The 14,807-nt window shown below is 34.1% G+C and overlaps 2 protein-coding genes and 1 pseudogene across 5 annotated transcripts; all 3 read left to right on the top strand.

Annotated features, from left to right (window-relative positions):
- The first annotated feature begins 645 nt into the window (after nt 1–645).
- Nucleotides 646–8,104, top strand: LOC118045100 (uncharacterized). The gene is given in 8 exon segments (XM_035053634.2): nt 646–846; nt 1,365–1,896; nt 2,042–3,128; nt 3,290–3,628; nt 3,727–6,345; nt 6,347–6,586; nt 6,681–7,139; nt 7,970–8,104. Coding segments are annotated over 6 exon segments (5,181 nt in total). The 5' UTR covers nt 646–846; nt 1,365–1,420; the 3' UTR covers nt 7,101–7,139; nt 7,970–8,104.
- LOC140955571 (kinesin-like protein KIN-14S) lies at nt 8,012–10,531 on the top strand. 4 transcript variants are annotated; one of them, XM_073409078.1, is made up of 7 exons: nt 8,012–8,112; nt 8,753–8,842; nt 8,913–8,945; nt 9,268–9,386; nt 9,574–9,670; nt 9,775–10,038; nt 10,139–10,531. In XM_073409078.1, exons 2-7 carry the CDS (start codon nt 8,767–8,769, stop codon nt 10,369–10,371), a joined length of 822 nt encoding a protein of 273 aa, XP_073265179.1. In that variant the 5' UTR covers nt 8,012–8,112; nt 8,753–8,766; the 3' UTR covers nt 10,372–10,531. The 4 variants fall into 4 exon arrangements, with proteins under 4 accessions (XP_073265179.1, XP_073265181.1, XP_073265178.1 ...); XM_073409080.1 differs by lacking the exon at nt 8,913–8,945; XM_073409077.1 differs by lacking the exon at nt 8,012–8,112 and having other exon boundaries at nt 8,574–8,842.
- A 297-nt stretch (nt 10,532–10,828) lies between these two features.
- Nucleotides 10,829–12,575, top strand: LOC140955570 (kinesin-like protein KIN-14S; annotated as a pseudogene).
- The last annotated feature ends 2,232 nt before the right edge of the window (nt 12,576–14,807 follow it).

The raw sequence follows: 14,807 nt of genomic DNA, 5'->3' as shown, positions 1-14,807 counted from the left end.
GGTTCGAATTGAGGTTGAATTTATATATATTTTTTAATAAATTTATATATATTTTTTAATATTTTAAGATTATTTTTATATATTGATATAAAAATAAATTTTAAAAATAAAAAAATATTATATTAATATATTTCCAAATAAATACTTTAATTAAAAAATTATTACGTTGTTAAACCGTAAACATTCCTTCTGGAACCGACCTCAAGTTTTCCTCACCGACAAAGTAAAGAAAAAGGAAAAGAAGATAGATGACTCGGTATGAAACAAGGAATTTTAACTGGTAATCTTTTGATATAGACAAGTATTTTTTTTATATTTAAAGTCTGTTATTTTTGTTTACTTCAAATTAATTGTTTTTGATGGTTTTAAATTATTTTGATATAATAATATTAAAATTATATTTTAAAAATATAAAAATATTTTTTTAATATTTTTTTTAAATAAAAAAATATCTTAAAAAAACAACTAAATAGAACTCGTGGGGTTTGGTTGGAGATAATAATTAATAAAATCTAATGCATACCTGGATAATCTCCATTAATTCAACTTTTTTAAAATAATTAATTACAAAAAAATGTTGAGTCTTTGTCTGGTGAGTCAACCCAAGCGAGTGTACTATTAAATTATTAATTTTCATTCCCAACTTATAATTGGTTAGATAATCTCTACTTGCTCAGCGTATGCTAGTAAGCAATAGTAGTTTGATGTTATACACATTCCTTCCAGGAAACTGACCTCAACGTCTCTTCCATGGCACATTAAGGAAACAAGAGAAAGAAGACGATATATCCTCTTTGAGGCACACAGAGGGTTAAAGATCAACAAGCTGCCCTTGATTAATAACTGGTACAACTTTCTTCCTATTCCTCCATTAATTTCTCTCTGTTTTGGGTTAGATTCCACTTGTTTGGCCATTGCTGTAGCATCATTCATGTTGTTTATAAATGTTAGTGAGTTTTCCCTTTTAGCTCAAAATGACTGTAATTAATTAAGATCTCAGCTAGTTTCTCACTGGCTCCTCTCTTTATAACTTTCATTGCTCTTCTTTGCAGGGCTCATATTTTTCTTCTTAAATATTCCTGCTCTGTTCTTTCTATCTCATTATCTTCTGACAGTTATTATTCACTTCTATATCCTTCTTTCTGATTTTCCACATGTTTTTGGCTTGAACCTCTGAGCCATAGACCACTATATTTGTCTGATCATTCTAATACACTCTTGTTTGATCATATACAGCCTTTATTTATGAGATATAAGAACTCAGTTGTCTGATCATCTAATACACTCTTGTTTGATCTAATACACTCTAGTTATATTACTCATCATTATAATTATATCGTTTGTTTTCTTTTTGCTTGTTACAGGGAATAAATATCACAAGTAGAAAGCTTACTTCTACATATATCAAGCATCTACAAATATGGCTTCCTCTTCTTCTCCCACAACTCCATATTTGAAGCACGATGTGTTTCTCAGTTTTAGAGGCACAGACACCCGCAAAGGTTTCACCAGTCATCTTCATCATGCTTTGCAGCGAAACCAAATTGATGCTTACATCGATAATGAACTTGATGGAGGAGAAAAGATCGAGCCTGCCCTCTTGGAAAGGATTGAGGAGTCATGTATTTCGCTAGTCATTTTCTCTGAAAATTATGCAGATTCTACTTTCTGTTTGAGGGAACTCTCCAAGATTCTTGAGTGCAGGGAGAGCAAACGACAGATGGTCTTACCAGTTTTTTACCGACTTGATCCAAGCCATGTTCAAAATCTGACTGGGAGCTATGGAGATGCACTTTGCAAGCATGAAAGAGATTGCAGTTCTGAAGAAGTAGAGAGTTGGAGACGTGCTTTGAAAGAAATAGCTAATGTCAAGGGCTGGGATTCAAAAGAAATTAAGTAAGTTATTAATTTAGTTGCAGCATATTAAACCCCAACCTCTTTAAACAATTTTGTTCGAGAATCTATGTTGAGTTTGATGTTATGATAAAATTTATTAGGTTATGACAGCATGTCTTTGTTCTTTATTTATTATGCACTGCAGGGATGAGACCACGCTAATTCATGAAATCGTTACTGACATTCAAAAGAAATTGAACCATGAGCTGTCACTCTCATTCGTTGCAAAAGGCCTTTTCGGAATGAAATCACGGGTTGAAGACATCGAATCATTACTATCCTTTGGATCAACTGGTGTGCTCATTGTGGGAATCTGGGGGATGGGTGGTATAGGTAAGTCAAGGACGGCTGATGTTGTGTATCATCGAAACCGTAGTAAATTTGAAGGCCATTGCTTTTTCCAAAATGTGAGGGAAGAATCAAAGAAGCATGGAGTAAATCGTGTCAGACAGGAAATTCTTGGTGAAGTATTAGAGAAAAAAGATATGACTATACGCCCAATAAGGTTACCCCAGGACATTAAGCGAATGCTTCAAAGAAAAAAAGTCCTCATAGTTCTTGATGATGTCAATGATCCCCAAGATTTAAAATATTTAGTAGGAGAGGACGGTTTGTTTGGCCAAGGAAGTAGAATCATTGTGACAAGTAGAGATAGGCAAGTGCTTATAAATGCATGTGATGAAGACAAAATTTACGAGGTTGAAATTTTAGATGAAGACGATGCGCTTCGACTCTTCAGCTTACATGCTTTTAAACAAGATCGTCCCATAGAAGGATATATTGGGCTATCAAAAACTGTGGTAAGCTGTGTTAAGGGCATTCCATTAGTTCTCGAGGTTTTAGGTGGCATTCTATGCAATAGAAGGAGTGTTGACTACTGGGAAAGCAAGGTGGCACAGCTAAGAACAAATGGTGGCGAGGACATTAAGAAACATTTGGAAATGTGCTATCATGAATTAGATCAGACAGAAAAGAAAATATTTCTTGATATAGCATGTTTCTTTGGACGGTGCAAAAGGGATCACCTCCAACAAACACTAGATCTGGAAGAAAGAAGTGGGATAGATCGTCTCATTGATATGTGTCTCATAAAAATTGTTCAAAACAAGATCTGGATGCATGATGTGCTAGTAAAACTAGGGAAAAAAATTGTCCACCAAGAAAACGTTGACCCTAGAGATCGTAGCAGGTTGTGGGAGGCTGATGATATCTATCGTGTATTAACAACTCAGGTAGCATTTCCAAGTTATTTAATTGACTGTTGCTTGACTTTCTTGTTTATAGCTAAGAGATGTAGCCTTGGACAAGAATAAATATCAAGGCCAGCTTCTTCTTCTTCTTCTTCTTTATTTGTTATATATATACTGATTTACACTTTGCTTTTGTTAAATAGGGGACTGGATCAAAAGTGGAAAGCATTTCCCTCAACTTGCTTGCAATTACTAAAGAAATGTTCTTAAGTCGTACAACATTTGAAGGGATGTATAATTTAAGATTGCTCAGGATCTACTACCCACCTTTCTTAAGGGATCCCTCAAAGGAGCAAATTATGAACGGAAAGAGGGTCGGAATCCACCTTGCAGGAGGGCTTCACTTTCTTTCAAGTGAGCTAAGGTTTCTCTACTGGTATAATTACCCTTTAAAATCCATGCCATCAAATTTTTTCCCTAAGAAACCTTTTCAACTTGAAATGCCTTGTAGCCAGCTTGAACAACTTTGGAATGAATACCAGGTATATATGCTTTATCACCCTTCTTTTTCAAATAGAGGACATTTTTTAAATTATTCATAACATTTATCTTTTCTTACATTACTTTTTGTTATTTACAGCCACTAGAGCTTCCTAGATTCGAGAGTTTCTGTACTTTTCCATCAACAATTAGGTGCCTCTCTCAACTTGTTAGATTAAACTTATCTTCATGTGAAAGTCTTGCTAGTCTACCAGACAACATTGATGAGTTGAAATCTCTTGTAAAGCTTAATCTTTATTCTTGCTCAAAACTAGCAAGTCTTCCAAATAGCATTTGCAAGTTGAAATGTCTTGCTGAGCTTAATCTTGGTGGTCAGCCAAAGCTAACAAGCCTACCGGACAAAATTGGCGAGTTGAGATCTCTCGTAAAGCTTAGCCTTTCTTCTTGCTCAAAACTAGCAAGTCTACCGGACAGCATTGGCGAGTTGAGATCTCTTGTGGAGCTTGATCTTTCTTCTTGCTTAAAACTAGCAAGTCTACCGGACAGCATTGGCGAGTTGAGATCTCTTGTGGAGCTTCGTCTATCTTGCCCAAAACTAGCAAGTCTACCGGACAGCATTGGCGAGTTGAGATCTCTTGTAAAGCTTAGTCTTTCTTTTTGCTCAAAACTAGCAAGTCTACCGGACAGCATTGGCGAGTTGAGATCTCTTGTAAAGCTTAGTCTTTCTTATTGCTCAAAACTAGCAAGTCTACCGGACAGCATTGGCGAGTTGAGATCTCTTGTGGAGCTTGATCTTTCTTCTTGCTTAAAACTAGCAAGTCTACCGGACAGCATTGGCGAGTTGAGATCTCTTGTGGAGCTTGATCTTTCTTCTTGCTTAAAACTAGCAAGTCTACCGGACAGCATTGGCGAGTTGAGATCTCTTGTGGAGCTTGATCTTTTTTCTTGCTTAAAACTAGCAAGTCTACCGGACAGCATTGGCGAGTTGAGATCTCTTGTGGAGCTTGATCTTTCTTCTTGCTCAAAACTAGCAAGTCTACCGGACAGCATTGGCGAGTTGAGATCTCTTGTAAAGCTTGATCTTTCTTCTTGCTCAAAACTAGCAAGCCTACCGGACAGCATTGGCGAGTTGAGATCTCTTGTAAAGCTTAGTCTTTCTTTTTGCTCAAAACTAGCAAGTCTACCGGACAGCATTGGCAAGTTGAGATCTCTTGTAAAGCTTAGTCTTTCTTTTTGCTCAAAACTAGCAAGTCTACCGGACAACATTGGCGGATTGAAATCTCTTCAATCATTTGATCTTAGAAATTGCTTTGGACTAACAAGTCTACCGGACAACATTGACGCGTTGAAATCTCTTCAATGGCTTAGTCTTACTGGTTGCTCGGGACTAGCAAGTCTACCAGACAACATTGGCGGGTTGGAATCTCTCGAATCGCTTTATCTTAGTGGTCGCTCAGAACTAGCAAGTCTATTAGACAACATTGGCATGTTGAAATCTCTCAAATTGCTTGATCTTAGTGGTCACTCAGAACTAGCAAGTCTACTTGACAATATTGGTGCATTGAAATCTCTTAAAAAGCTTGAACTTCGTGGTTGCTCAGGACTAGCAAGTCTACCGGACAGTATTGGTGCATTGAAATCTCTTGAAGACCTTAATCTTTGTGGTTGCTCAGGACTAGCAAGTCTACCGGACAATATTGGTGCATTGAAATCTCTTGAAAACCTTAATCTTGGTTCTTGCTCAGGACTAGCAAGTCTACCAGACAGTATTGGTGCATTGAAATCTCTTGAAGACCTTAATCTTTGTGGTTGCTCAGGACTAGCAAGTCTACCGGACAGTATTGATGCATTGAAATCTCTTGAAAACCTTAATCTTGGTTCTTGCTCAGGACTAGCAAGTCTACCGGACAGAATTGGCGAGTTGAAATCTCTTGATGACCTTAATCTTTGTGGTTGCTCAGGACTAGCAAGTCTACCGGACAGTATTAGTGCCTTGAAATCTCTTCAAAATCTTGATCTTTGTGATTGCTCAGGACTAGCAAGTCTACCTGACAGCATTGGCATGTTGAAATCTCTCAGATCGCTTAGTCTTAATGATTTCTTAGTACTAACAAGCCTACCAGATATAATTGGCGCGTTGAAATCTCTTGAATCGCTTGATCTTTATGATTGCCCAGGACTAGCAAGCCTACCGGACAGCATTGGCGAGTTGAAATCTCTTCAATCGCTTGATCTTCATGGTTGCTCAGGACTAGCAAGCCTACCGGACAGCATTGGCGAGTTGAAATCTCTTCAATCGCTTGATCTTCATGGTTGCTCAGGACTAGCAAGCCTACCGGACAACATTGGCGAGTTGAAATCTCTTAAATCGCTTGATCTTCATGGTTGCTCAGGACTAGCAAGCCTACCGGACAGCATTGGCGAGTTGAAATCTCTTACTAAGCTCATTCTCAGTGGTTGCTTAAAACTAGCGAGTCTTCCAGACAACTTCATTGATCTTGAATTTAGAGGACTTGACAAACAGCCTTGTTATATGCTGAGAGGATTCCAGAAAGTAGAAGAAATTGCATCATCCACCTATAAATTGGGCTGCCATCAATTTTTAAATTTGGGAAATTCACGTATGTTAAAAACTATAGAGAGCTTAGGCTCTTTGGTGTCGCTAACACAATTGAGATTATCTAAGATTGATTTTGAGAGGATACCTGCAAGCATCAAGCACCTTACTAAGCTAAGTGAACTCTATTTAGTTGAAGCACTGCAAGCGGCTTCAATGTTTACCAGAGCTTCCATTGACCCTAAAAGTTTTAATCGCATCAGGTTGTATCTCTCTAAAATCTGTAGCAAGTATATCCATGCCAGGTGATATAGAATATGAAGTTGCTTCTCAGGAATTCAATTTCTCTGGATGCCTCCAACTGGATCAGAATTCACGCACTAGAATTATGAGTGGTGCCCGTTTACGAATTCAACACATGGCAACATCATTGTTTTATAAGGTGAATTCTTCCTCCCTCAATCTTGATTTATTTAAAGAAAAAAATCACGATAATTTTTTATATGTATCTCACATTCTCACTCTCTTCGGTGCAGGCATATAATTATAAGCCCTTTAGAGTTCAGTTGTGTATTCCTGGGTCGAAAGTCCCGGAGTGTTTCAGTTACAAAAATAGAGGAGGATCTTCAGTAAAAATCCAACAACTAGCTCATTGGCATCGTGGTTTCACTTTATGCGCTGTTGTTTCATTTGGCCAAAGCGAGGAAAGGCGTCCGGTTAATATTGAATGTGAATGCCATTTGATAATCAAAGATGGAACCCAAATTGATCTCAGTTCCTATTACGACGACAAATACATAGCAAAGACGAGGAGTATTATATGGAAAAGGGAGCATGTGTTCATTTGGAGTGTCCACTCTAAGTGCTTTTTCAAGGAGGCCTCATTTCATTTCAAACCATTGTACGGAGCTACTGATGTGATGGTTGAGTGTGGAGTCCATCCATTGTTAAAGTAGAAGCAACCATACACTAAAATGGACAAACTTGTGACATTGGTAACTCGTCTTCTCCTCTTCTTTTTCTATACAAATATTTATGAAAATGATATATTTATCCTCCTACTTTAACATGATTCTTAACTAGATCCCAAACAAAACAAAATAATAATTATCAATTGGATCCCATCTATCACATGTTACCAATTAAGCCCACCATTAAAATTTATGGTATAAATGACATCATTTTAAGGGGTGCATGGTTCTAAGGTCTTGATAAAAAAAAAAAACAATTGTTTCCATAGGTTAACTCAGGTCATTTTTTGTTTTTTAATAGATTTTTTTTTCAATTTCATCCTTCAACATTAAGTTAATTGAGAATTTGGTTTCATATTTTGTTTTCTGTTTTCTATGAGTTTATCGTGATCTCAAGATCCAGGCTACAAGTTTTACGAGTTAGCAAGGTCGGCTCAAGTTTTTTTTGGTCTTTTTTATTTTATTTTTTTTTCATTTTCATCCCTCAACATTGGATTGATTGAGAATTTAACTTCATATTTTTATTTTATTTTAATCTATAAATTTATCCTGGTCTCATGATTCGAGTTTATTATGTTAACCCGGGTTGACTCAAGATATTTTTTTAATTGGTTTTTTTTAATCTTATCCTTCACATTAGGTTGATTGGTGATTAAAATTTATAATTTTTTTCTATTTATTTTTTATGGGGTTATTTTGGTCTTCTAACCTGAATCGCGAGTTTGACAAGTTAACTCGGGTGGTGTAAACTTGACTGGAATTTTCATTCACCATGCAGTGCATTAAGATCATTTGACCAAAATGATTATTTTCTTTTTTCATTTTGCTAACAATGCTTTGTCGCTTGTAAACAGAATATGGACAAACTAATGAAGTATCAATTAGAGGAGACATATATAGCTTTGATATCATGCTGCTGGAATTGATAACAAGGCAAAGACCAACAGGGGATACGCTCGCAGACGGGCTTGATACAAGGAAGGAGCCAGGTTAAAAGGCTTTTTTATTATTATTAGTAATTTTATTTTTAGACATTTTTTACTAAACGACTAGGTTGCTTTTAAATTGACCGAACACATTGGGGGCGGGGGGCAACTTCCATGCTGCTTAATTTTAAATCAAAACTAAGTAAGAAGTTGGGTTAAAATATTTTTTTTTAGCAATTTCATTTTTTTCTTTTAATTTTTTTCTCAGGTTTTTTTTACCAGATAATGGGAATGTCTTTGGAATTCTAATTTTAAACCTGAGATAGGTAAGGAGTCGAATCAAAAAAATTTAAATTTAACTTAGTACGCCGAGTTTAATAAAAATAACAAGTAATTTTCTACAATTTAAATATTTTTTATTATGTTAAAAAAATTAATTCAACCTGCAGGTATCATAAAATTATAAACTAATAATATTTAGAAGATATAAGTAATTAAAGTATTAATAAAAAAAACAAATCAAAAAAAAAAAAAATTCTAAATGGGCTCGATTAACTACCAATCAGACCACACCAGTACATAGCCCAAAACCAAAAGCCCAATTCATTCCGTCTCTTTTCTGTATCGATCGATACGCATAAATTCTTGAATTATTTTATTTTATTTTTATGGTTCTTGTTTTATAGATGGAAATTGTTTGATTTCTCTCAGATCTGACGTTCCAAATGATTGAAGAGATCTGCGATCGTATCAAGACCGTTCAAATTTCAGATTCCAGCCCTTCTCTCTCTTCGACCACAGGTTAGAAGAAGAAGCTTCACTTTGTTTAATTAATATTTCTCTGAAATTGATTTTTTTAAAAAAATTTCAGTTGAATCCGTAGAAGATACGAAATTCGATACAGGTTCGTGTTTTTATTAAAAAAAATGTATTAGAAATTATTTGTTGAAGTACTGATTATCAGTGTTATTTTTTTTTTTTTTTGCTTCTGCTTAGACTTAGAAATTGTAATTGTGAATTATTTGATTTTATTTGTTATTGAATTTAATTTTTTATTTATATTTTTAATTCTAGGGTTTCTAAATTTTTAAAGTCGTTTTTAATTAAGAGGAAAAAAAAACAGTTAAATTGAGTCAAATTCAGTGCTGTAGAACTGTAGACATTTGTATTTTATATTGAAATTGTTTTGACTCGAAAAGGTTATTTTGATTTTAATGAATTTTCAGGAGAAACTATTAATTCGGAGGAGGAGAGCGTATCTAATAGAATTCGACAAGTTTCCCCATCTCAGGGGCCAACACTGCCCATTTTGCAGAAAATTATCAATTTAAGTGATAAAATTCAGGTACTTATTTTGAACTTTGGTAGTGTTGGGTATAGTATAGATGACTTGAAAAGACTTGGTTTTAGTTGTAGAATTCAGGCAATTTTAAATTTCATTGTTTTAGCTAGTAAATTAGGATTTTGCATTGTTATGTTGATGGGGGTATTGATTTGTTATCTTTCTTTGAATTTAATTGTTGTTGTTTTAGAATTTGAAGAAAGAACACTCAAATCTCTCTAATCAAGTAAAGACTGCCAAGGATTCCTTTCTTGGCCCCAATATTTTAGACACCCTTCAAAAACTCGGTGAGTATCCAATAGTGAAACTAATTTATTTCTTCTTTTCTTTTTTTTTTCTTTTTTTAGAGGGGTTTGGTTTTGATAGTGAAACTAGTTGAAATATTGGTCAGGTAATGAATATGAACTTCTTAAACAGAAGTATCTACAAGAGTTGTCTGAGAGGAAGAGGCTTTACAATGAGGTGATCGAGCTTAAAGGGAATACTAGGGTCTTCTGTAGATGCAGACCACTAAATCAAGTCGAAATAACAAATGGTTCGAACCATGTAGTCGAATTTGACTCTTCCCAAGATAATGAGTTGCAGATCATTTCCTCTGATTCTTCCAAAAAGCAATTTAAGTTCGACCATGTTTTTGGGCCTGAGGATAATCAAGGTGATCTGATGTTTTATTTTATGTATTGCTACTGCAGACATCCTGTTAAAGATTATTTGTGCAATTGAAGCATCTAATCCTTTGTCTCTATGATATGCAGAGGCTGTTTTTGCACAAACTAAACCAATAGTTGCTTCAGTTTTGGATGGCTACAATGTCTGCATATTCGCCTATGGACAAACTGGAACTGGAAAGACGTTTACTATGGAGGGCAGCCCAGAAAATAGGGGAGTGAACTACAGAACATTAGATGAGTTGTTCCGAGTTTCTCAAGAGAGAAGTGGCATTATGAGATATGGTCTTTTTGTTAGTATGATATGGTCTTTTTGTTAGCATTATACTAGGGTCTTTTATTGCTACTGTATTGATCTGATAATCAAAATATAGTCATTTATGTCGAATTTTTTGGTTGCAAAAATTTTATATTAATAATTTTCTGTAGCTCTGATTTATATCATTTTGCTACGTGATGATAATTAACGGTTAGTACAAACATCATGCGTGTGGCTATTTGACAAGAAAGTGGAACATGGAAGTTCTGTATTAGCCCAATTTTCATTTGAGCACTCTATCTGCAAATGATAATAAATATCATTAGTGTAGATAAGCATGACATCTATTTGGAAGCCCACTGGTATGAAAGATTTAAAGTCTAACGATAAGATTGATTACATGAATGAAGTTTGATGAAATTTTAGTTTCTTACATGCATAAAGGTTGGAGATAAAACAAACAGCTGAAGGAACACTAGAAGTCCCAGGACTTGTTGAATGACTGTGGAGTACGAGTAACAGTGAAAGGAGAGAATTTAATAGATGGAGAAAAGACAAGAAGTCACCTATGGAAAGATTGATGTTGAAGGTGAAAGATTGAAGGAATCGCAATTCATTAATAAATCTCTTTCAGCACTTGGTGATGTTATATCTGCCCTCGCATCTAAAACTGGCCACATTCCTTGCAGGTCTTTCTCTCACACAGTCACTCTTGTAAAATGCTATCCAATTACCATATTAATGGAGATATTTGTTTTCTTCCAATCAGGAACTCAAAGCTAACCCATATGCTACAGAGCTCTCTCGGTGAGTATTAAGTTTACTATTTTTTATGGTTACCAGACATTCTTATTGTCTTGTTTGTCAGTAAATGATGATAAGTGAAACATGAATGCAGGAGGAGATTGTAAGAACTTGATGTTTGTCCAAATAAGTCCAAGCGCTACTGACCTTGGAGAGACGCTTTGTTCACTAAATTTTGCGAGTCGAGTGCGAGGAATTGAAAGTGGTCCTGCCCGCAAACAGGCTGATCTCTCTGAACTTTTCAAATACAAGCAAATGGTATATATATACTGCTCGTATTTGATGAAATTTCTTTTGTCTTAGTTTCTTTTATCTTGATTCTTATTTTCTTTCCCGTTTCAATTACAAATAATCAGGTAGAAAAGTTAAAGCATGATGATAAGGAAACAAAGAAGTTACAGGATAGCTTGCAATCATTGCAGTTGAGGCTTGCTGCTAGAGAACGTATTTGCAGAACTCTCCAAGAAAAGGTAATTCTGATGGCTTGAGCTCCATTTAATGCATTTTTTATTTATTATTACTATGAAACATGTGGAAAATATATTGGAGATGTTTTTTTCGTTTTTCTTTTGCTTTTATTGTCCCTTAAATGGCATTTTAAGTCATTTTGTAGACGAACAAGTAACTTTTCTTACAATAGGTTCGAGAGCTTGAGAATCAATTAGGGGAGGAAAGAAAACCCAGACTAAAGCAGAAAACACGAGCTTTTGCAGCTGCTGCTTCTCAGTCTACGAAACAAGTAGTAGAGAAGAAAAAAGTAGATAAGAAGCCACCTCTGTGTCCTTCAAAGTTAAGGTTGCTGTTGCGAAAAATCACCAATCTCATGCCTCCACCATGTCCTCTACAAAAACAGAACCGGTTCTGTTTTATCTTCAATGCATAACAAAGAAAACAATCCAAGAACCACAGCTGCAGGAACATATAGTTATGAAACCCAGGAGACGGGTATCCATTGCTAGCTATCGTTTAGAGCCAACCTCAAACATGACTACACCACTTCAAACCTCGCAATATAAAAATGGGAATGTAGTTGGCAGGCAGTCATTTGTCAGGGACGGAATTCAAAGCTGTTCTCTCCGTTGCCAGAGTTCAGGACTGCATCGGAGACCACACCTACTGTTATGAGAACCAGTAGTAAATTCATGGGGAGTCCTCCACCACAAGCAGGTTCTTGGAAGCCAAAGCACCCAACAGTTGTTGCACTGCAACGAAAATCTCTGGTGTGGAGCCCGCTAAAGTGAAGGAGCTTTCAAAACATCTTTGTTGCCCTATCGACCATCTTTGTTGCCCTATCGACCATCATCAACTAATGAGGTGAAATAAAACATAGTCTTCATTGTCATGATAAATAGTAGGAGTATTCTTTTTTTTTCTTGATTCCCCTCTTCCCATTTTTCTTACGTGGATTTTATCATTTCTCCTCTGGATATTAATCGCAATTGTATGCTACTTGCCTACTCATTCGCGGTTGTATGTTATTTGCTTTCCTACATGATGAGTCAACAACTCCATTCAACAGTGAGAAACACAAAAAAAAAACAGGAGTTTTTCGATGCTTTAACTCATCTTGGCCAGTGGGACATCCTGCTTTTTGACTAATTTATACACCCAGCTAGCGTTTAACACAAGATAGAGCTCTACATCAACAATTCATAGGAAATTGGCATGCCACTCTCTCATCAATTATTTAAGATATGATAGAGGAGATAAGAAAATGATTGCTATTATCGACGATCTTCCTCTCCAGTCTCTGTCTCAGCTAAAAATAGTTTAAGCAAAAGTCATGTTAATTCCCAGTAATCCAATCAACTGCTTTCGAGTTCTCCTAATAATTTAAGACACACTTTAAATTTAATTAATATTATTTTTTTAAGTATCAACAATTATTGTTTTTTATCTGTTCGTAAACAATAATATAACAAAGGCTAGAGTGCGAGTGGATGTATCGCAACCTGTCAATAACTTCAACCCACAAAATCTTAATTTAAACCAAAACGCAACATCTTATATGATTTAAGACTCAATCGTAAAAGGACATGTTAGTAACGATTAAGCTGTTTGTTTTGTGTTTCAAAAGTATTTTTAAAAAAAAAAATGAATTTTTTTATATTTTTTTATTAACTTTAAATTAATATATTTTTAGTATTTTTAAATTATTTTGATGTGCTAATGTTAAAAATAAATTTTTAAAAAAAAAAAAAATATATTAATATTTATTATAATAAAAAAAATTATTTTAAAAACAACTACTCTTATTTTCAAGCTCACGATATACTTTTTGAGAGTTAGCTAGCCACGAGTTTTAAAGACCTACCAGCTAGATGGCCATAAAGCTCCTTGACGTGCCTAATTAAGTCATAAAATAATGTAGTTTTTAATTTAAAAATGATAAATTATGAGGAAATTTTGAACATAAAATAAAAAGTAAATAAAATTTTAAAAATAATTTAAAATATGTGATCAATTCATAAGAAAAAAAATGTTAAAAACAGTATTTGATGTAAACTTCTATTAAAAATTAAATAACGTTAATATGAAAAATAAAGGTCTTTATAATGAACTAAATAATACAGAGGTAAAGTAAATACATTTTGAAATGAAAAAAGTAATTCTAAAAATTTAATAGAATAATATGATTTCTATGCAAGGATAACATAAGAAAAACTCGAACTTTTATAAAATCATTTATAAATTAGTTTTATTCTATTAAATATAACTTTCAATTTAATTATTAAATAAAAATAAAATTTTATAAAAAATCTTCTAACCTATTATTTATTATAAGTTAAAATTTTAGATCAAGTTCAGGAAAATTGTACAAGAATGTCAGCAGCATTCGGACAAAAAAAAACATGTAAATAATGGTATTTTTATAAATAAACTAGATGAGCTGGAAATTTCAGTTTCTTCTTCTCCTGGGCAATCCCTACAGAAGAAATTGTCCTTTTTTGTATTGTGCTTCTCACATGTCTTGAGAAATGGGTTATTCTCCCTCATTAATTACTACTATCTCTTATATCAAACACTTTTTCGTGATCCCCCCCCCCCCCCCGTCAAGGAAGTAGCTCCTCCTTGCTAGAAAATTAATTGTGAATTTTGAACATTATCCGCCATGTATGGATGTATATAGTGAGTTTTTTTTTATTTATTCTTTTTAAATGCATTTTTTTTTATTTACATCACTTAATAGTAGATTAATTAAGAATTAGACTTTATAATTCATTTTGGTTTGTTTTCTATAAAGATATTCCGACTTCATGACTCGAGTCACGAGTTAGGTTGATTAACTCAAGTTGACTCGAGTGGTTTTTTCATGTTTTTTGTTAATTTTTTTTTACAATTTTATTTTTTAATATTAGGTTGATTAGGAATTGAGTTTTCAATATTAGATAATTATATAGTATTAACTTTAAATTAAAAGAGGAGAGGTTTTTACTGTACCCTTTGTCACTAAGCACTATTAATTGAAATAATGATTTGCTTCTTTTTTTCTATGTTTTTTTTTAATTTCATTATTTAATATTAGATTATTTTTTTATTGAATTATTTCACTTTCATGATATAGATTGCCGGTCTAACGGTTAACCCGGTTGACTCAATTTTTTTCTTCAATTTCATCATTTAATATTGGGTTGATCTGAAATTAGACATTATGATTTGTTTTGTTAACTTTCTATTGTGTTATTTTAGCCT

Source organism: Populus alba, chromosome 5 (genome assembly GCF_005239225.2).
Source record: "Populus alba chromosome 5, ASM523922v2, whole genome shotgun sequence".
In the NCBI taxonomy this organism is placed as follows: domain Eukaryota; kingdom Viridiplantae; phylum Streptophyta; class Magnoliopsida; order Malpighiales; family Salicaceae; genus Populus; species Populus alba.
This window is presented reverse-complemented; position numbering and strand designations above follow the sequence as displayed.

Bases quoted from the DNA above. Each gene is read 5' to 3' on its own strand.
- LOC140955571 (XM_073409078.1), top strand. From the start codon at position 8,767: ATGATTGAAGAGATCTGCGATCGTATCAAGACCGTTCAAATTTCAGAT. The intron at 8,843-8,912 runs GTTAGAAGAAGA...AAAAAATTTCAG, and splicing joins TTCTCTCTCTTCGACCACAG to TTGAATCCGTAGAAGATACG. The intron at 10,039-10,138 runs GTGATCTGATGT...TATGATATGCAG, and splicing joins TGGGCCTGAGGATAATCAAG to AGGCTGTTTTTGCACAAACT.